Consider the following 21,091-nt stretch of genomic DNA (forward strand, 5'->3'; position numbering starts at 1 on the left):
CCTGTTTGTAAGTTGACATGAAAACTGCTTCCCTGGGTGTCTGCCTGACCCCCACCCCCTGCATTAAATCAGGACAGAATGTCGTTGACTTATGGTAATTATTTCTAGAGATGGCCTTAGGCAAGGGCATAATTTACCAGAAAAACAACAACAACAACAACAAAGCATACAAGTGGGTGAAGAATAAGCAGAGTGGGTGGAAGGGATCATCCTTCCCTCTGTCGCTTGGAGCTGGTGCCCACACTGGCCGGGAAGGGAGGGTCTTTGGGGGCTTAACTCTCAGCCACTCCCTTTAGGATCCTGAGTTACAGCATCCGGGAAGGGTATCCACTGGCTTGGTGCCAAACTTCCCATTATGTGTCTGCTTTCAAATTTTATTCTAGTTCATTTTATCAGGGCTGGAGAAGCAGAGGAGAGGCAGCCTGTGGATGATTCGTGGGTGGGGTCCTCTTCCATCCTTGTGCAGGGTCACGTTGGCTTCTCAGTGGCCTCTTTGGTACGGAGAGGCCAAGATACTTAAGAGATGCCTGGACAACCATGTGATGAAATGAGGGTCCCCAGCCTCATTACAAGAAGTATTCCTACAATCCCGGTGTGTCCCTAAGGCATTTCAGGACGGCAGCAAATCATCCTTCTCTAGGTTACTGAGTATGACTTGGAAGAATTCACAGAAGAGATAATGGGAGGGGCAGGAATTCAGTTGTAGCTCTTCTGCCTACTAATCATAATAGCCAGCCTTTATCAAGGCTCAGTGTGTTCCAGGCACTGTCCCAAGCACTCTCTCAATTGATCCTCACAACAACCAAATGAGGGACGTACTAGTGTTATTCCCATTTGACAGAGGAGGAAACTCAGAGAGCTCAAGTGACCTCCTCAAAAGGCACTGTATTTGTTAAGGTAAGGCGAGCAGCTGTTAATAGATCAAACGCTGAGGTTTTGTGGCCCTTCTTTCTTCTTTTTTTTTTTTTTTTTTGAATTTTTGAATTTTATTTTATTTTTTTATACAGCAGGTTCTTATTAGTTATCCATTTTATACATATTAGTGTATACGTGTCAATCCCAATCTCCCAATTCATACCACCACCACCACCACCACCCCGCTTTCCCCCCTTGGTGTCCATACGTTTGTTCTCTGCATCTGTGTCTCTATTTCTGCCCTGCAAACCTGTTCATCTATACCATTTTTCTAGGTTCCACATATATGTGTTAATATACGATATTTGTTTTTCTCTTTCTGACTTACTTCACTCTGTATGACAGTCTCTCTGGCCATCCACGTCTCTACAAATGACCCAATTTCATTCCTTTTTATGGCTGAGTAATATTCCATTGTATATATGTACCACAACTTATTTATCCATTCTTCTGTCGATGGGCATTTAGGTTGCTTCCATGACCTGGCTGTTGCAACTAGTGCGCAGTGAACACTGGGGTGCGTGTCTTTTTGAATTATAGTTTTCTCTGGGTATATGCCCAGTGGTGGGATTGCTGGGTCACATGGTAATTCTATTTTTAGTTTTTTAAGGAACCTCCATACTGTTCTCCATAGTGGCTGTATCAATTTACATTCCCACCAACAGTGCAAGAGGGTTCCCTTTTCTCCACAACTTCTCCAGCATTTGTTGTTTGTAGATTTTCTGATGCCCATTCTAACTGGTGTGAGGTGATACCTCACTGTAGTCTTGATTTGCATTTCTCTAATGATTAGTGATGTTGAACATCCTTTCATGTGTTTGTTGGCCATCTGTATGTCTTCTTTGGAGAAATGTCTACTTAGATCTTCTGCCCATTTTTGGATTGGTTTGTTTGTTTCTTTTGATATTGAGCTGCATGAGCTACCTGTCTATTTTGGAGATTAATCCTTTGTCAGTTGCTTCTTTTGTAAATATTTTCTCCCATTCTGAGGGTTGTCTTTTCATCTTGTTTACAGTTTCCTTTGCTGTGCAAAAGCTTTTAAGTTTCATTAGGTCCTATTGGTATATTTTTTGTTTTTATTTCCATTTCTCTAGGAGGTGGGTCAAAAAGGATCTTGGTGTGATGTATGTCATAGAGTGTTCTGCCTATGTTTTCCTCTAAGAGTTTTATATTGTCTGGCCTTACATTTAGGGCTTTAATCGTTTTGAGTTTATTTTTGTGTATGGTGTTAGGGAGTGTTCTAATTTCATTCTTTTACATGTAGCTGTCCAGTTTTCCCAGCACCACTTATTGAAGAGGCTGTCTTTTCTCCATTGTATATTCTTGCCTCCTTTATCAAAGATAAGGTGACCATATGTGTTTGGGTTTATCTCTGGGCTTTCTATCCTGTTCCATTGATCTATATTTCTGTTTTTGTGCCAGTACCATATTGTCTTGATTACTGTAGCTTTGTAGTATAGTCCGAACTCAGGGAGTCTGATTCCTCCAGCTCCATTTTTTTCCCTCAAGATTGCTGTGGCTATTTGGGGTCTTTTGTGTCTCCATACAAATTTTAAGATTTTTTGTTCTAGTTCTATAAAAAATGCCACTGGTAATTTGATGGGGATCACATTGAATCTATGTGGCTCTGCCATCTTCTCAGCCCTTGGAGGGTTTCATCTCTAGCCGATGAATGGGGGGGAGAGAGAGAGAGAGAGAGAGAGTTGAGGATTGTGTGTTGCCTGGGAAGTTTTTATGGGGCAGGCCTGGAAGTTATGAATATCACTTCTGCTTCCACTCAGACACTTTTGGCTACAACTCCCAGCAGGGGAGGCAGGGAAATGTAGTCCAGCTGCTTGTCCAGGAAGAAAAGGCTTTGGAGACCACACGATTGTCTGCCACAGGCACCCAAGAGGCAAACAAAAGAGCCAGCCTGGACCCTGAACCAGCTTGCTCCACTGCCTCTCTGAGCACCTGTTACCTGAGTTCATGATCAGTGTCAGTGGGCGATCCCACACCACCAAATTTCAAGCTTGGGGAATTCAGCCTAACAAGAGAAGTCCTTGCAGTATATTCACCAAATACCTTTTGGCTGGCAAGCCCCAGGCACCTGCTCAAGTAGAAAAGCTGTTAGATGGGTGGTTCTCAGCTGAGCTGATTTTTGTCACCTAGGGGACATCTGGCAATGTCTGGAGGTATTTTTGGTTGTCACAACTTGGGGGAAGCTATTGGCATCTCGTGGGTAGAGGCCAGGGATGCTGCTAAACATCCTACACTGCACAAGACAGAGGAGAACGTCAGGGATGCTGAGGTTGGGACCCCCTGAGATGTAGTAGCAGCTCTGCTGGTCTCCTTGGAGTTTGCAGGTGAGGTGATGGCCTCCGCCAGGAGCTGTGAAGGGCAGGTTGGTGTGGGCTCAGAGCCGGTCTGCTCATGTAGTGTGCCTGTTTGGGGCATGTTTCTTCTCTTTATGGCATTTTTTTTTTTTTTTTTTTTTTTTTTTTTTTTTTTGCGGTACGCGGACCTTTCACTGCCGTGGCCTCTCCCGCTGTGGAGCACAGGCACCAGACGCACAGGCCCAGAGGCCATGGCCCACGGGCCCAGGCACCCCATGGCATGCGGGATCCTCCCGGACCAGGGCATGAACCCGCGTCCCTTGCATCGGCAGGCGGACTCCCAACCACTGCGCCACCAGGGATGACCTCTTTATGGCATTTTAACCTCTCATCATTCCCAGCAGTTTCGCTTTAGCTGCCTAAGTGTGAAGAGTTCCGGGGCAGAGCCTGTTGGCTGAATTCGTGCTCATCTGTGCAGGGTTTCAGACGGCTTCCCTGTTTCTGCCCATAATCACTGGACCAGACAGAAACATCTTGGTCTGCAAACAAGCCCCATGTCCCAGGTAGTGTGGCCTGGGCAGATGCACTGTGGCCTGGCTCAGCGGGAGACAGGGCTGGGCAACCCTCCTGGGAAGATGAGCAGAGTATTTTTCAATCAGGTCTCTACTCCACCCCACATTGTGGTTTATGGGTGCATGTCACCTGCATGTGGTGACGTGAAGGGGTTACATGGGACAAGGAGTACTGGAGGCTCTTTTATGTTGTTATTATATGTACATGTAAATGTATATTCATATATGTATGTATAATACATATGTGTGTATGATACAAACATACAGGAGAGAGTAGAATAAAAAGTAAAAATCCCTAAGTCCCCCTACTTAAAGGTAACTACTCTTAACAACTTATTGTAGCCTTCTTTCCAGGAACGTACGCACCTGTGTGTGTGTGTGACATGTGTGCCCATGTGTGTATGCATAGATCTCCATCCTCTGTTGTTAATATCCAAAATATATAAATATACTTTCATGCAGCTTACTCTTTTCACATAATATATCTTGGATATTTTTCCATATTAATGTATATATTCATTCAACTCAAATATTCATTGAGTACCTCTTGTGAGCCAGGCTCTGTACATACATCAGTGAAGGAATCAGACAAAAATCCCAGTTTCATCGGGTGAGTGCTTGAATGTTGTAAACAGAACAGGCAGTAAACAAAACAGCTGAGTTATGCCGAGTAGAAATGATGTTAAGTACTAAGGAGAAAACTTTGTATACTTAAAAATGGATGGATTTTATCCTATGTAGGTAATTTTTTTTAAATGAAACAACTGGATGTGATTTTAATTTGCATTTCCCCAATGACCTGTGGTGTAGATCATGTGGAAGGAGGAAGGCATTGAAGGCAGGGGTTTGCTCTGTGGTCAGTGGTCCACAGTCAACTTGAACCTTTAGTTTAGTGTTGTGAGTAGACAGATCATCAGGGTGTGAGACCCCTCGGTTCAGGCTCAGGACAGTGTTTCTGGCCATGTGTGGTCTGGTTAGTGTGGTCATTGGGATAAGCTGGCGGGACCCACTGGGAGGTCTGCACCGTCTCCCCAGAGAGTCTTGTCCTGCTCGCTCCTGTATCCCTGATGATTCACCAAGTTGTGTACCTACTGCAGGATCCAACAGCCCTGTGACCAGCCTGTGAACTGAATGGGCGCACAGACCTGGAAATTGATATTTCTATGGTATAAAGAAGCAAGCGAAAGCTATAAAATATACAAGTAGGACAATTAAGCTGTTTGTGTGTTTGGGTTTTTTTTAATCCCAACATTTTATTAAGAAACTTTAAAAATTTTTGAAAGAATGGTTCTGTCAACATCCGTATTCCCGCCACTTAGATTCTGCAATGAACATCTCCCGCTTGCTTTATCACATGTCTCTCCATCTCTCTATTTATCTCTTGATTCATTTTTTTTCTATGCATTTCAAGGTCAGTTGTAGACATTAGTCGCATTCGTTTGTTTTTTTAAGTTGACTTTTTGTTGCAATGTAATATACATATGGAAAAGTGCATCAATCTTAAAGATACAATTCATGAATTTTTATAAAACGAACACACCCATGTGACTGGCACTCAGATCAAGAAAAAGAGCATACCCAGAAATTTCCTTGTGCCCTTTTCAATTACTGCTCCCTCCCCCAGGGAACACTGTGCTGACTTTTCTTATCATACATTCATTTTGTCTCTTTTTGACCTTTGTGTAAGTGGAATCATACCACTTCCTTCACTCAACATCATCCTTATGAAATTTATTCATATAATTATGTGTACTTGTGGTTTTTCATCACGTTTTTTTAAAAGTCTTTATTGAATTTGTTACAGTATTGCTTCTGTTTTTTATGTTTTGGTTTTTTGGCCGCAAGACATGTGGGATCTTAGCTCCCCGACCAGGGATCAGACCCACACCCCCTGCATTGGAAGGCGAAGTCTTCACCTCTGGACCACCAGGGAAGTCCCCTTTCATCACATTTTTAGTATAGTATTTCAGTGTGTAACTGTACAACAATTTATGTATCTATTCTAAAAGTAGGGTGATATTTAAACATACTAGAATGTGCCCATCCAAATCAGCATCATTTCTTTCAAAGCTTGATTTAGAATGCTGCAAATGCCAAGAGAGGTTAAGAGTAGGGACCCAGGAGGTCATCAGGACCTGAGTTCAACCCCAGCTCTACCACTGTCACTCTGGCTGGATCCCAGCTGGGCCTCCACCTATCACTAGGATTTGACACCTCAGTCTTGAGCTAGGATTCAAGACAATTGCTGCATTGACCTGCATTGAAGGTTAAGAAAGAGACTCTGTTGGGGAATAAGGAAAAATTATATAGGACAAGTAGATCTCCAGTAGATTCAGATCCTTGATGGCACCTGAGAACTTGCATTTCTAGCAGGCTCTAGGTGATGCTGAAGCTGGTGTTCTGGGGTCTATACTTTGAACATCACTGCCCTAGATAGATCAGGGATTGGCAGATCACAGCCCATGGGCTAAATCTGGCCCACTCCCTGTTTTTATAAATAGCGTTTTTGGAACACAGTGAAAAGAAAAAACTGTTTTTCTCTACTCACAACATTTCTGACACCAAACGTGTGGGGTTTTTCCCCAGCTAAGCCACCAGTCCGGTGGATATTTTGATCTGCTTCTAATACAGTGTGTCTAACCTGACCACACATGAGAATCACCTGGGGAACAGTTGAAAAACACTGGCATCCAGTCCCCCACCCCTAAACCAATCAACAGAATCTCTTGGGGTGAAGCCCCAGCACTGATACTTTGAAAAGTCTTCCAAGTGATTCTCACGTTCATGGTCTCTCTCCTTTATTTTCTCAGTTATTTTAGAAGACGAGGGGCATCTTCTAAAGCTTCAGTGGGTGTCGTATAACTAGCTCGGAAGACGGTTTGCAGTGAACATTCTCTCCCAAAGCAATGCCAGCATCTCTTAAACAAATATTACAAAGATGATCCTCATTCAGACGTATAAGTTTCAGTTGTTCACGTAAAAGCAAGCACATTACATTACAGGCACACTTTTAAATGCTTCCTCCTAGACAGTGTGATCCACGCACAGATCTGAACATGATGCTTCAACCCATATGTCACCCCTGTAAACGCAGGCTCCCCATGGCTCAGTTTCCACACAGACACAAAGAGTAGTCCGGCCGGCCGTGTTCCGAAGGAATTTTAAAACAGATTGCAATCTTGAGTTCTTTCTCTTGGGCAAGGAGGAAGATCTGATTCATAAGCCACAGCGACATTCTCAGCAGTCCCTCCCCCCCACTCCCTGGTTTCCTCTCGCCCTGAATTTGCTCTGGAATTTCTTCTCTGTTGAGCTCCCAAACCCTCTTTATCTCAGAGAGGTGACTTCTCTCCCTCCCTCTTCCCTCCCAGCTCTTTTTCCCTGCGGATCTTTGTAGCCACTTGGGTCACAGGGACTTTCCTTTGGTGATAATGGATTGGGTGTTAATGAAGGGAAACCCTGAAACGCGTGCTTTTCCCTTAAGGCAGGATTTTTAACCTTGGCACTTGTTGACATTTGGGGTCAGATAATTCTTTGTCATGGCGCTGTCCTGTGCAGTGTAAGATGGTTAGGAACATCCCTGGCCTCTACTCACTAGATGCCAGTAGTAACCCCCCATCCCCAGTGTGACAATCCAGATGTCTCCTGACATTGCCAAATTTGGGAGCAGAATTGGCCCCAGCTGAGAACCACTGGATTAAAGGAACCCAACGCTTTAAGCCATCATTGCCTGCAGACCTGGGCAAAAGGGGCCTCTACCCTGGGCCTTGTACTTTATTTTTTTATTTTATTTATTTATTTTTCATCTCTTCATGCCTTCTATTACTTAAAGAGGTCTTTTTTTTTTAATTAGTTATCAATTTTGTACATATCAGTGTATATATGTCAGCCCCAATCTCCCAATTCATCCCACCACCACCACCCCCTTTCCCCGCTTGGTGTCCATACGTTTGTTCTCTACATCTGTGTCTCTATTTCTGCCCTGCAAACCAGTTCATCTGTACCATTTTTCTAGGTTCCACACACATGCATTAATATACGATATTTGTTTTTCTCTTTCTGACTTATTTCACTCTGTATGACAGTCTCTACGTCCATCCATGTCTCTACAAATGACCCAATTTCATTCCTTTTTATGGCTGAGTAATACTCCATTGTATATATGTGCCACATCTTCATTTATGAGTTCATCTGTCCATGGGCATTTAGGTTGCTTCTGTGACTGGCTATTGTAAATAGTGCTGCAATGAACATTGGGGTGCATGTGTCTTTTTGAATTATGATTTTCTCTGGGTATATGCCCAGTGGTGGGATTGCTGGATCATATGGTAATTCTATCTTTAGTTTTTTAAGGAACCTCCGTACTGTTCTCCATAGTGGCTGTATCAATTTACATTCCCATCAACAGTGCAAGAGGGTTCCCTTTTCTCCGCACCCTCTCCAGCATTTATTATTTGTAGACTTCTTGATGATGGCCATTCTACCTCTCTGTAGTTTTGATTTGCATTTCTCTAATAATTAGTGATGTTGAGCATCTTTTCATGTGCTCTTGGCCATCTGTATGTCTCCTTTGGAGAAATGTCTATTTAGGTCTTCCTGGGCCTTGTACTTTAAATGGGTTGAGGGGGTCTAAAGGCAAGGAGTCCAGGGAGACAAGGAGATGTGCCCACCTGGAGCCCACATCTTCCTTTCCAGATCACCTCTGAGTACTGGGATCCCAGAATTTTTCACCCAAATGACCGAAGCCTGCTTAGGGTTTTCTCCAGGTCCGTCTTCAGGGAGGCAGACCATGATGCCAGTGTGTGACCTCTAGGCCCAAGGAGACAATAATAATAGCACTCTCCTTGTAAATAAAGTTGTGTGGACTAAATAATTTAGTGTATCCGAAGTCCATGGAACAGGGTTGGCACATGATAAGCTCTATATAAATGTTAGCTGCTATTATTATACTTTTCATATCAATAGTCCCTAAACATAAGACAACTTCCTTGTCTGCTGCGCCCCTGAAGAAGCAGCCATCCATTCAGATGTTGGAGGTTAACCTGACCTTGCTGGACCCCAGAGAAATGGTGTGAAGGTCTCCAACACGGCACTGTCATGAGGGGGTTTTAGGGCCATTCTCCTTGACATGCTGACTTGAGGACCTGTTGTGTATATTTCTGTTCCTAATTTTGTCTTTGTCTTGTGTCAGGGTCAGTGCAAGGGGGGAATGGGTGAGAAGTCTCTTCTTTCTGAGACAGAAGGAGGAGAAATGATGCTGAGCTTTGAATTTCAATTCCTTCTATGCCCATGCTGGCTGTGTGACCTTGGACACTCAACCTCCTAAGCCCTCTGAGCCTCTAATTCCCCATCTGCAAAATGGGTGTATAAATAGCACCTTCCCTAATAGGATGGTGGTGTTGATTAAGTCAAAAATGTATATAAAGTGCTTTGCTCAGTGCCTAGTAAAAAGATGTCAGGATTCGGCACTGCTGATTTTAAATTATTGTAATACTGCTATCTAAATTGTCACTATGACTATTAGAAGGAAAAACATGGAGAAAAAATTCCGTCCATGCAGCTGCTGTGAATCACAGAATGAGCCAAGAAAGCATGAAAAACGTCACCCTTAAATCATGGATGAAACTGGAACTGAAGAAATCTCAGAGCTGAAAGGGACCTTAAATCCTACATAAACCCACTCATTGTGTAAATGGGGAAACCGAGGCCCAGGGAAGTGATATGATCTACCTGGTTTTAAAGAAAAACCTGAAACAGCTTCTAGGTTCCAGAGAAGAAAAATGAGGTATTTGCAGGCAGTTGGTTCCAGACACACCTTGGATCCCAAACTCCGTGGATGCTCACGTCCCTCATATGAAATGGCCTCCATGTCTACGGATGCAGGGGACCAACTGTAATTTGAGAAAGTTTTGCAAAAGTTGAAAAGAGAATGGGTACGTTTGTGGAGTGGCCTGTGGGGAGGGGGAAGGGGAGGAAGCAGGGGCGTGTAGACTGCTTTGGGCTCCTCCAAGGGCTGAGATCACTCCTGAACAGCCTGATGAATTGTGGGGATCCCTCCACAGTGACGAGTTCAGGAGGACTGTGAAACAGCTAGGATGGGTTTTGGTAGCTTAGTACAGCTTTTTCAGAAATGCGGGAGCATGCTCAATCCAGCACCCAAGAGGTGGACTGCAGGGGACAGCGACGAGGTGGGGTTCCATGAGGCGGGGGTCTCTGTGCAGGTGGGGGCATCACCTTGTGAACCGAACCTGCAAACTAGGTAGCTGCCAAGTCTGCTCCCACTGGTAAAGATCAAGATTTTCTTTCCTTTTCATTTGCAGTGTTTATCACACCCACACTCTAAGTCATCCAGCTTCCCTTCCAGAACCGTCTGCCTTGGCAAACTAAATTAGCAACCAAGAGTTTAGCTCTTGTGGGAAAGAACAAAATCATTTTTCCAGCACACATCAACACGTGAAAGCCTCAACTTGCCCCTGACTCACTCAGGGCACGTGGATGTTGACTGGAGCAGGGATCTCCCTGCACCTCTGGGCCTCGGGCTCCCCAGCTGTAAAATGGGCCAGTGACAGCAGCGGCCTTAGAGCAGTGGTTCTCAGTGGAAGGGGAGGGGGTGGATTATGTTTGGCAATGTCTGGAGATACTTTGGGTTGTCACAGCTGGGGAGAGGACTGCTAATGGCATCCAGTGGGCGGAGGCCAGGGGTGCTGCTGGACATCCTGCAGTGCTCAGATCAGCCCCCATAACACAGAACGATCTGGCCCCAAATGTCAGCAGTGCTGAGGGTGAGAAACCCCATTCCAGTGGGTTGATATGAAGATTAAGTGAGTTAATCCATGTGATATGCCTAGCCCTGGGCCATACACATAGTAGGTGCTTCATAAAGCAGTGGTACTCTCCATGTTCCTTCAAAGCCTTGAGCCCATGGGTGCCTCTCATCATGCTTTTGTTTTGCCAGTTGTGTTTCCCTAACCTGAATTGCCATGGCAGTCATCACCACAGAAGCAGATTGATGTCAAAATATGGGCTCTTTTTACACGGATGCTGAACTAAGATATGGAGACAGAGTTTTGGAGGAGAAAGAGCTTTATTCTTTGCCGTACAAAAAGGGAACACAGCAGGCTAGTGCCTCAAGAACTGTGCCCGCCTCTTCAGGGAATTAGGAGAGGTCTTTTTTCTTTCCCCTCCTTGGGATGTATATCGAAGTGTGCATTTCTCTTCGACATTTTATTTATTTGGTTGCTCTGGGTCTTAGTTGCGGCAGGCAGGCTCCTTAGTTGTGGCATGGGAACTCTCAGTTGTGGCACGCATGTGGGATCTAGTTCCCTGACCAGGGATTGAACCCTGGGCCCCCTGCATTGGGAGCACGGAGTCTTAAGCACCGTGCCACCAGTGGAGTCCCAGGAGAGGTCTTATAGTCTGAGGTCTGGGATAGATGATAAGGATCTAAGCAGTGACAGCCTTGTATTCTTTTTTTTTTGCAAAAAGTTAAAACAGTCACAGCTGGCGTCAGGCAGCCCAGTAATTAGGTCTGTTCATCTGTGGGTTTTGGCTGGTGACCTTTCTGAAATGAAGAATGCTACAAGGGGTAAATTGTTACAAGGGCGTGTAGGGGATGTAAAGACTAGGTGCAGGAGGTAATTCACATGAGTCAGAGAGTGTTGAAGGAGTTAGCTTTGTGAAGGACAAGTAACAGTTAAAATAAAACTAGGATTGCTTAACTCTTTCAGGCCAGTTTATGTTGTTTCCCTAGCCTACCCATTGTTCCTTTATTTTCCTTGTTTGTCAGAAAAGAAAAAAAACCTCATTTCTATTTTTGCTGCAACATGACAAGGAGGCAGGGGCTTGTACATGGTTTCAATATGTTGGTGATTCTTTAGAGATAAATTTCAGAAAGTAGAATATGCCAGGTGTGTCCATGCCCCGTCTGAGGATAGAGCTGGACTTCAGTGACTCACTGGCCCACACAGAGGGTGATCCTTGGAGACTGTAGCCGTCAGGGTGCATGAGGTTTGTCAAGGTTAGAGAGAGAACGGTGTGACAGGGCACAGAGCACGTTCCTGGCATACCTGGTGCTGTACTCTGATCACTGGGGGAGGGGCACTAAAGGGGTTTTGTGTGAGTAAATTTTCTACTCGCCAAACGCGTTCCCCTTAAACTTTAAAAAAGGCTTTAGGGACTTCCCTGATGACACAGTGGTTAAGAATCCACCTGCCAATGCAGGGGATGCAGATTTGAGCCCTGGTCCAGGAAGATCCCACATGCTGCGGAGCAACTAAGTCCGTGCGCCACAACTACTGAGCCTGCACTCTAGAGCCCGTGTGCCACAACTACTGAAGCCTGTGTACCTAGAGCCTGTGCTCCGCAACAGGAGAAGCCACCACAATATGAAGCCCACGCACCGCAACGAAGAGTAGCCCCCGCTCGCCACAACTAGAGAAAGCCAGCGAGCGGGCAGCAACGAAGACCCAACGCAGCCAAAAATAAATAAATAAATTTATTATTTTTTTAAAAGGCTTTAAAGTTTTAACTGTTTGATAGAAAACTGTTTGTACTTCCTTTGACCCATTAACCAGGACGTTGAGCTTTCTTACTGATTCAGAATCTTAATTATAAAAATAAATGATCACACAGTGAATTCCCCCGGGCTCTATGAAGGAGAAAAGGGTTGTTTGCCCCTTCACCAAATAACCCTGGTTCTGTTGTACTTTTTTAAGTTCTGGTATCTGTCTGGTAGTCACAATCTACCAGATTAATTTAAATTACTCCAGATGGGGAAACCACATGACCAAGTTTATTTGAATTATGTCTAAAGCCAGGAGGAGTAAATAGGATCTAAGAGGAAATGGGAGGTGCCCTCTTCACAGGTTTTGTGCATGAACTTTGTGACATCTGTGCCTTTTATTTAAATTGAAGTATATAGTTAATTTACAATGTTGTATTAGTTTCAAGTGTACAGCCAAGTGATTCAGTTATACACACACACACACACACACACACACACACACACACATTCTTTTTCAGATTCTTTTCCATTATGGGTTATTACAAGATATTGAGCACAGTTCCCTGTGCTATACCATAGGTCCTTGCTGACATCTATGCCTTTTTGTCACTCTCTGGTTTGTAAAGGTTGTTTTGAAGTTCCCTCCAGATGATGAGGGTAAATTAGAGCCTATACATTTTGCAGGTATATACTGTTGACTGCAGTAAGACGAGTCCCCCATAACAGCCAGTGGGGATATTTGGGGTGCCTTACAACAAAATTTCTAGATGTTATTGTTTCTAAAGAGGAGAAATGTAGGGATCTAGTTATGAGGAATTTGCTTCCTTTACAGGTTTTTTGCTGCAAATACTGTGAGTGTCTCACCAGCTTACTCAGTGACTTGGCTTCCCTATCTACAAAGTGGAGTGGTCAGGGGTATCTGGTCTCCTGTCTCTGAGCCCCTTTCTGGATTCAATAAATATCCAGTCTTAATTCCCTATTCTCACACTCCCTAGAATTTACAGTGATGGCAAATCTTGATACTCTCCCAGGCAACTTTTATGATAGAAGTCATTAGTTTCATTCAGCTTGTTATAATTTGCATTTTAAATGTATGTTTTTTAAAAGACCGTTAAGATTGCCATAACTTTACCAAGTGATTTGCAAGTCCCAAAGCCTGCCAGTTAGGTCAGATGGCCATAGCAGCAACCGCTTCCCATCAGAAGGGCTGAATCACTGAGGAGCGACCACCTTTCAAGTGCTGAGTGATTTACCAAGCCAAGTTACTTTGCACCTTGGGATAAGGAACATAGGCTATCAGATTTCCTTTCATCCTTCTGCCCCTTCTGGTAATTTCGATGTTGATTCTTTGTTTTCTTTCCAAAATAATATATTCTTGTAAGAAGTTCAAACTGTACATACTTATATAATAATTAGAAAAAGTGTCAAGTTCTCTGTTTCCTCTCTCTAGAGAGAGCTACTCTTAACAATTTTGTGAATATTCTTCCAGATACTATTTTCTATTCTATATGTTAACATTTTCTTAAGCAAAAAGAGATTGTGTTTACATATACTGTTTTGCAACTTGATTTTGTCTCCTAGCAATATGTCTTGGAGATGTTTCCATCTTGTATATATAGGTCTGTCTCATTTTTTACCATGGTTCTGGTTTCCATGGTGTTGTCACATCAGAAATTATTTAATTAGTCCTCTTGGGCTTCCCTGGTGGCGCAGTGGTTGAGAGTCCGCCTGCCGATGCAGGGGACACGGGTTCGTGCCCCGGTCCGGGAAGATCCCACATGCCGCGGAGCGGCTGGGCCCGTGAGCCATGGCCACTGAGCCTGCGCGTCCAGAGCCTGTGCTCCGCAACGGGAGAGGCCACAACAGTGAGAGAGGCCCACGTACCGCAAAAAAAGAAAACTCATAATTAGTCCTCTCCAGTCTTAGTTTGGGTGCTCCCAAATCTGATCCTAAGACAGGACGTGGGTGCAAGCAGGCGACTAGGAGGGTGATCCCAGGAAACACCAATAAGAGGCTGGGGAAGTGAGACCGGGAAGTGAGACCAGGAAGGGAGGCAGGCCAATCAAGGACGATTTTTTTCTTAATTTATTTAATTAATTAATTGATTAATTTACTTATTTATTTATTTATTTTTGGCTGTGTTGGGTCTTTGTTGATGTGCACGGGCTTTCTCTGGCTGTGGCGAGCGGGGGCTACTCTTCATTGTGGTGTATGGGCGTCTCATTGTTGTGACTTCTCTTGTTGCGGAGCACAGGCTCTAGGCACGTGGGCTTCAGGAGTTGTGGCACACAGGCTCAGTAGTTGTGGCTCGCGGGCTCTAGAGCGCAGGCTCAGTAGTTGTGGCGCACGGGCTTAGTTACTCCACAGCACGTGGGATCTTCCCGGACCAGGGCTCGAACCCGTGTCCCCTGCATTGGCAGGCGGATTCTTAATCACTGCGCCACCAGGGAAGCCCCCAGTCAAGGACGATTGATGCGTGGGTAACTGCAGCTCGGGAGGGCCCCAGGACCACCGTCAGGTTCAGTGATTCTCTAGAAGGGCTCACAGAACTCAGAAAAGCTGTTATACTCCTGGTTATGGTTTATTGAAGTGAAAGGATACAGACTCAAATCAGCAGAAGGCAGAGTCCAGGAGAGACCGGCCGTGAGTTTCCAGTTGTGTATGGACAGCACTTAATTCTCCCAGTAATGACGTGTGGCAGCATGCTCGGTGGATCACCAACCAGGGAAGAGCACTGAAGCCTTGGTGTCTAGGATTTGGATTGACCCTAGTCCCCAGCCTTTTCAGAGGTCAAGTTTCTATTGAGTGGTCCAAGGCCCCTACCGAAAGTCACATTGTCAGCATACACTGGCATGTCCCAGGCAGAGAGCACCGGGCGCTCGTGGTAGGATGCCAGCAACAGAAGCTATGGGTAGCCTCTGGGGTGGGCTGAGGGGGCAGGCAGGGTACCAACAAGCCTCAGCCACACTTCATGAAGTGTTTTTGTTATTTCCATTTTTCATTCTCACAAATGATGCTCTAGAGCAGGGATTGGTAAACTTCGTTGTAAAGGGCCAGCTAGCAAATATTTTCAGCTTTGCAGGCCACACAGTCTCTGCTGCAGCTACTCAACTCTGCTGCTGTAGCACAAAAGCAGCTGTGGGCATTATGTAAATAAATGGGTTTGACTGGGTTCCAGTAAAACTTTATTTACAAAAAACCGGTACAGACCAGATTTAGCTTGAGGGCTCTAATTTGCCAACCCCTGCTACAGTGGATAATTCTTGTGTGTTTATCTTTGTCCATTTGTGCAGATAATTCTATGGGACAGATCCCTAGAAGTAGAATTGCTGGATCTGGAGTAATGACATTCTTATTTTGAGCAGATACTGTGAACCTCCCCCAAAAGTTGAACGTGCTTCCTCTTTCACCAACAGTGCCTGAGAACCTTTGAGATTTCCTTTCTTAGAACCACTTGCCAAGGAAGCAAAACCTACACCTATTGACTAGGATGTTTCTGCATTTTCATTCTTGAGCTTTGGAGAGGCAGAGGAAGACAGAACATTTTGCCCCCAGGAAAGAAAACCAAATGGGGCCTGAAATGGTCTCCTAATGTCTTACTTTAGATTTGAGGCCCACGGGGAAGGGGACTCTGGTAACTTGTTTTCATTTGGTGAAAATTAAACCTTACATTGCCCATTAGGTGTAGTTCAAGAGTCCTGAATGTTACCTATTCAAAAAAGTTTTGTTTTTTTTTTTTCAGATGCATCAGAGAGCTTCTCAGCAATTTCCTTTATTAAGCAAAGATTCTTTTCCTAATTTTTCTCTTCCGTAAGGGATTTTCATATAAATAAGGTCTACCTATGCATAGTGAACACTTTACCAAATGTACAAAAAATATACATGGTCCAATTTTTGTTCATGGAGCTGACAGGTATGGGACACTCTTGATGGAGACAGCACAGCGTTTCACTTAGCCTGGTTCACTCTAGGTCTTTTTGGGGTTTAAAGACAATGGATGGGATTTTTGTTTTTGTTTTTCCACTTTTCTTTTTTTCCCCATATTTTTACGTTTGGAATTCTTGATGTGAGCCCCACAGGGGGAAACAGAGATTTGTTAGCATTCAAGCTCTGTTTTGGGCTGCATATTTTAGCTGGTTTGTTTGATAATGGGCATCCCTCCTGGGATCGAGCCTGCCTGTGCTCTGCTCACGCTGGGTGAATTTGTGATGGTCCCCATTCTGTAGTCTTTCATTTATAATACAGACACAGCCTGCTTCCCCGTTAGTGAGATGGCATGCCTGGACTACCCACATGCAGATAAGGAATTAGGCAGAACTCGGCTGGAAAAATAAATCAAGCTAACTATCTCATTAGGCTTGAGAGACACAAATTAAGCTTGCATGGGAATTAACAGCCTTCCAAAGAGACATGCAGTGCAACAAGGGGAGGAGAAATTGCTGGAGCCCTTTCTCTCAGGAAACTTGCCTCTGTTGCCTAGGTCCCTTTTGTAAAAGGTCAAGAGGTAGAAATTGAGGATTGAAAGAGCCGTGTAGTGTTTATTGAGCACTTACTGAGTGCCAGGCACAGTGTGCATTATCTCACTGAAAGCTCTCAAAGTACTGTTGATTCCTGTGTAACCGAGGAGGAAACTGAGTGCCAGAGGGGCTCCTTTGCTTGTCTCAGTGTCTCAGAGCTGTTGAATGACAGAGCCAGGATTCACCTAGGATGTCTGGCCCCATGGCCCAGTGGTTCTTATCTGGGATGAATTGACCCCCTGGTGATACCAGGCCATGTTTGGAGACTTGGGGGTTGTGACAGCTGGGGGTGGTGGGTGCTACTGGGATCTGGTGGGTAGAGGCCTGAGGTGCTGCTGGACATCCTACAGTGCACAGGATGCCCCACAAAGAATTATCCAGGCCCCAATGTCAACAGTGCCGGGCTTGAGAACCCTGGTTTAAGTGCTCAGCTGGACTCCAGTGGTGGCTGGCAGTTCCACCAGGACTGTCCGGCTGTAGTGCCCTGAGGACAGTGCGGTGAGTCTACGGGTCGGAAGTTTAAAGTTGCAGCCAGGGGACTCGTGGGAGGATGATGCGGGAATCAGAGAATTCCCATGGTTAAAAGTAACAGTGTCCTGAAAACAAGGACCTCGCATCTGCAGTTGAGGAGTATGGAGACTAACGCCTCTGTCTTGCTCGTGCCTCCTGTCCTGCCCCCTCCCCCTCTCGCCCCTCTGGCTAGTGTTCGGCCACAACATGAAAAGCAGCAACGACTTCATCGGGAGGATCGTCATTGGCCAGTACCCTTCGGGCCCCTCAGAATCCAACCACTGGCGGCGGATGCTCAGTGCCCACCGCACGGCCGTGGAGCAGTGGCACAGCCTGCGGTCCCGGGCCGAGTGTGACCGTGTGTCCCCTGCCTCGCTGGAGGTGACCTGAGGGCTGCGGGGAAGGCAGCTTTCATTTGTGAAAAAAGGAAGAAAACTTAGGACAAAAAATATGCCGTATATGTATACTGTTACATCCACATCTGCACACACACTCATCACCACACACACAGCTCCTCTCAGAACTGAAAGGAAGCTGACTATTGACCACAAACTGGCCTCCCTCATGGAGCGAGGCCTGAGAACTTTCCAGAATTCCCATCCATAGGTCATGAGCTGAGTGGGCTCTGCTCTGAGACGTATGGGCAGTGCTTGCTCTTGTGGATCCCCCTGCCCCGAAATGCACTTTCAACCTCAGGCCAGAGAAAGGGCCTCCCCAAAGGTGCCAACCTCCACTGAGACAAAATTTTCCAAGAGTTTGGCCAGTGTTGGGAGGCCTGACCCCCATGCCCCAAAATGCACACCCACTGGGTCACTTCTGAATGGGCTGCTGTTTCTAGGGGTTCTTCAAACCTGGTACCTTTCCCCAGAAGTGTTAAGTACTCTGTCTTCTCTTTAGTGGATGTGATAAATAGATTAGACTATTTGGAGAAACCAAACGGCAACAAAAAATATTCCAGTGTAAGAAGGCTCTCCTGGCTTAACTGAACTCGTCCTTGTGTTAGCTTTTCTTCTGGGGACTCCCTGCGGGTATGTATGTGGATGTTCTGGTGTGTGTGCCCTCAGGTGAGCACGTGTGCGTGCCTGTGTGTCCCTTTAGTGAGCAAGGTGCTGGGCCGGGACCTCAGTCCTAAGTACTCCCTTCTCTCTGCCTCACCCGTCAGTGAATTTTCACCCAGCGGCCTCCTGTCTGTGAAGACCCCACCTTTAGTAACAGTAGCGTGTGTGTCAGTCAAGTAAATAAAATACGATAGAGCAGAAGTAACATTTTTTAACCGAATCATGGCGACTGCGACTCACAGAAGACCGGCAAGGGACAGTTACAGGGAATAAAATGGCCACCATGGCTGCTGCACCCCCCCATCCAAGACGATACCCCTCCTCGTCACACCCTGAGGATCGCTCTGTGTTCCTGTGTGAACCAAAGTCATTTCTCTCGTGCTAAGAAATTAGTGGAGTTAGAATAGATCTCTCTCTCTGTTGGATGCTTCTGTACCTTTCCCCACAGCATATTGTCTGGTATAATGGGGAGCTATTTATTGACATTAAAGATTATCTATTTGTGCCATGCATTTGAGTTATCTTTTTCTTCATGAACATGGGCGTGGAGGGTAGGAGGGTGTTTCAGTTCCTACCACTGCGTAACAAATCATCCCAACGACTCAAAGCACTGGTATTTATTATGCTCACAGATTTTGTGGCTCCAGAATTCAGACCAGACACAGGGATGGCTTGTCCCTGTCCCATGAGACCTACGGCCTCAGCTGGAAGACTCGAGGGCCACAGTGGGTATAACCAGACAACCGGTCACGCTGGACATTGTTGGTAAGATTAGTGTGTCGTCTGGGAAGGAAGAACAGTCGAAACGTTAAGATATGTTCGTCTGCCGACTGACAGGAGAACCCGTGCAAAGAGAAGACGAGGATTTATGTTAGGTCCCTCCCATCGCAAGCAACAGGAAATTAACACAAAATATTTTAAGCAACGAAGGAAGTCCTGGCTTCAGGCATAGCTGGATCCAGGGGCTCAAATGAAGTGATCAGGGCTTTGTTGATCATGCTATCTCCTGGACAGGCTCTCCCCATTCGGTGAGCGTCATGGTTACCAGCAGCTTAATAGTTCCAACTCATACTTATCATCAAGACCCAGCTTAAACTACCACTTCCTGATTTTCCAAGACTGAAATGACAGCTGCTTCCTGTCCTCCCCACAAGAAGCTTATATTTCTATTTAACTCTTGGGGCCTTACTGTGTGCTAAGCCCAATACCTTCACAGTCTTGTTTAGTTCTCACAACAACCTTTTGACGAAGAACCTATTATTATCCCCATTTTCCAGGGGAGGGAAGTAACGCTTTTTTTTCTATAAAACTATTTGCTTGTTCAGGGCAAGAGCCATGGCTACTTAGCTTTCTGTTGTCCATGCCCAATAAAAGGGGCTTGACCTAGGTAACCCCCTGTGGGCTGAGATGGCTTCACCCCTTCTGGCCACATTGGGCATTGCAGGGTCCCCTCGTGGGTCCCTCTGGTGTCTCTCACTCTGGAGTGGAGATGGCATGAAGGTCAAGGGGGAAAGGCTGGGAGGTTGAGTTAGGTTATGTTTGTTAGGAGACAAAAGGAGAAACTTTTCCCTCTCTATAAAATGGCTTCCTTCCCGTGGTTGTACAGAAGAGGATAAAAATATGACAGAACAAACAGAATGAGGAAAGACGGAAACAGGACAGGCATTCAGGACCAGAGATGAAGTTATACGGTGACTGGGCCCGTGGGCTTTGGAGCCAGAGAGGCCATGGTTCAAACCCCAGGCCCAGCACACCCTACCTGTGCCCTCACACAAGCTGCGGAGCTGCTCTGGGCCTCAGTTTCCTCATTATCTTACATTGGGCACTTCAGAAGCCGACGCTGAGGCAAGGACTCGGCTGCCAATGGTTTATTTGGGAGGTGAGCCCAGGAAGCATAAATGGAAGGATAAGTCAGGGGAAGGAGAAACGCAAAGGCTGCTTTAACTGGCATTGTGGGCAGCTGGGGCTCAGTCGTGTTGGGGGCCCACGTAGAATACGCTTGAGAACGATCGTTGTGGGGAAGCTGGACTATTTAACTACCGCCCCTCAGCTCTCAGGGCCTGAGGGTAAAGCCCCGGAGGCGTTCAGTGATTAGCAATTTAGGACTGTCCTGTGTGGGCTGAGCCAGCCTGGGTAGCACCGAGAACTCCCCGGGCAGAGAATGAGGGGCATGTGCCTGAGCAAGTGAGCTGTCCCTCTGCATGGCCCAGCCCACCTCAGCATCGGGGGAACTCAGGTGGCCGAGGGCTGGGAGTGGGGCATCCCCAGCATCTGCTCCGCTGATTTACAATAACCACAGGGCTGACTAAGCACCGTGTCAAGCGCTAAGCATCTCATTTAGTCCTCATGCAGCAACCCACGTGAGAAGTGTTATTATTCCTCTTTTATAAATGAGGAAGCCGAGGTTTCCTGGGATTGAGTGGCAAGCGAGCATTAGAGCTAGAATGCCAGCCCAGGCCCAGCTGACTCTAGAGCCTGGTATGGGATAAACTGTATCTCCCCCCAAACTCACATGTTTCATGAAGCCTTAACCCCCAGTACCTCAGCGTGTGACTGTATTGGGAGGTCGGGTCCTTAAGGGTAATTAAGATTAATGAGGTCATCAGGGTGGGCCCTAATTCAATACGACTGGTGTCCTTATATTAAGGGGAAATTAGGACACAGAGACAGACACACAGAGGGAAGACGGCATCTACAAGCAAGG

The 21,091-nt window shown here is 45.8% G+C and overlaps 1 protein-coding gene across 1 annotated transcript in view; it reads left to right on the plus strand.

Annotated features, from left to right (window-relative positions):
- Window positions 1-17,748, plus strand: part of SYT17 (synaptotagmin 17) — a 79,927-nt gene extending 62,179 nt beyond the window's left edge. Inside the window, exon 8 of the mRNA XM_007466930.1 lies at window positions 17,523-17,748. Coding sequence (XP_007466992.1) covers window positions 17,523-17,719 — 197 coding nt within the window. The 3' untranslated portion in view covers window positions 17,720-17,748. The remainder of the gene's footprint in view (window positions 1-17,522) is intronic.
- The last annotated feature ends 3,343 nt before the right edge of the window (window positions 17,749-21,091 follow it).

Source organism: Lipotes vexillifer, unplaced genomic scaffold, assembly GCF_000442215.2.
Source record: "Lipotes vexillifer unplaced genomic scaffold, Lipotes_vexillifer_v1.1 scaffold232, whole genome shotgun sequence".
Taxonomy (NCBI): Eukaryota; Metazoa; Chordata; class Mammalia; order Artiodactyla; family Lipotidae; genus Lipotes; species Lipotes vexillifer.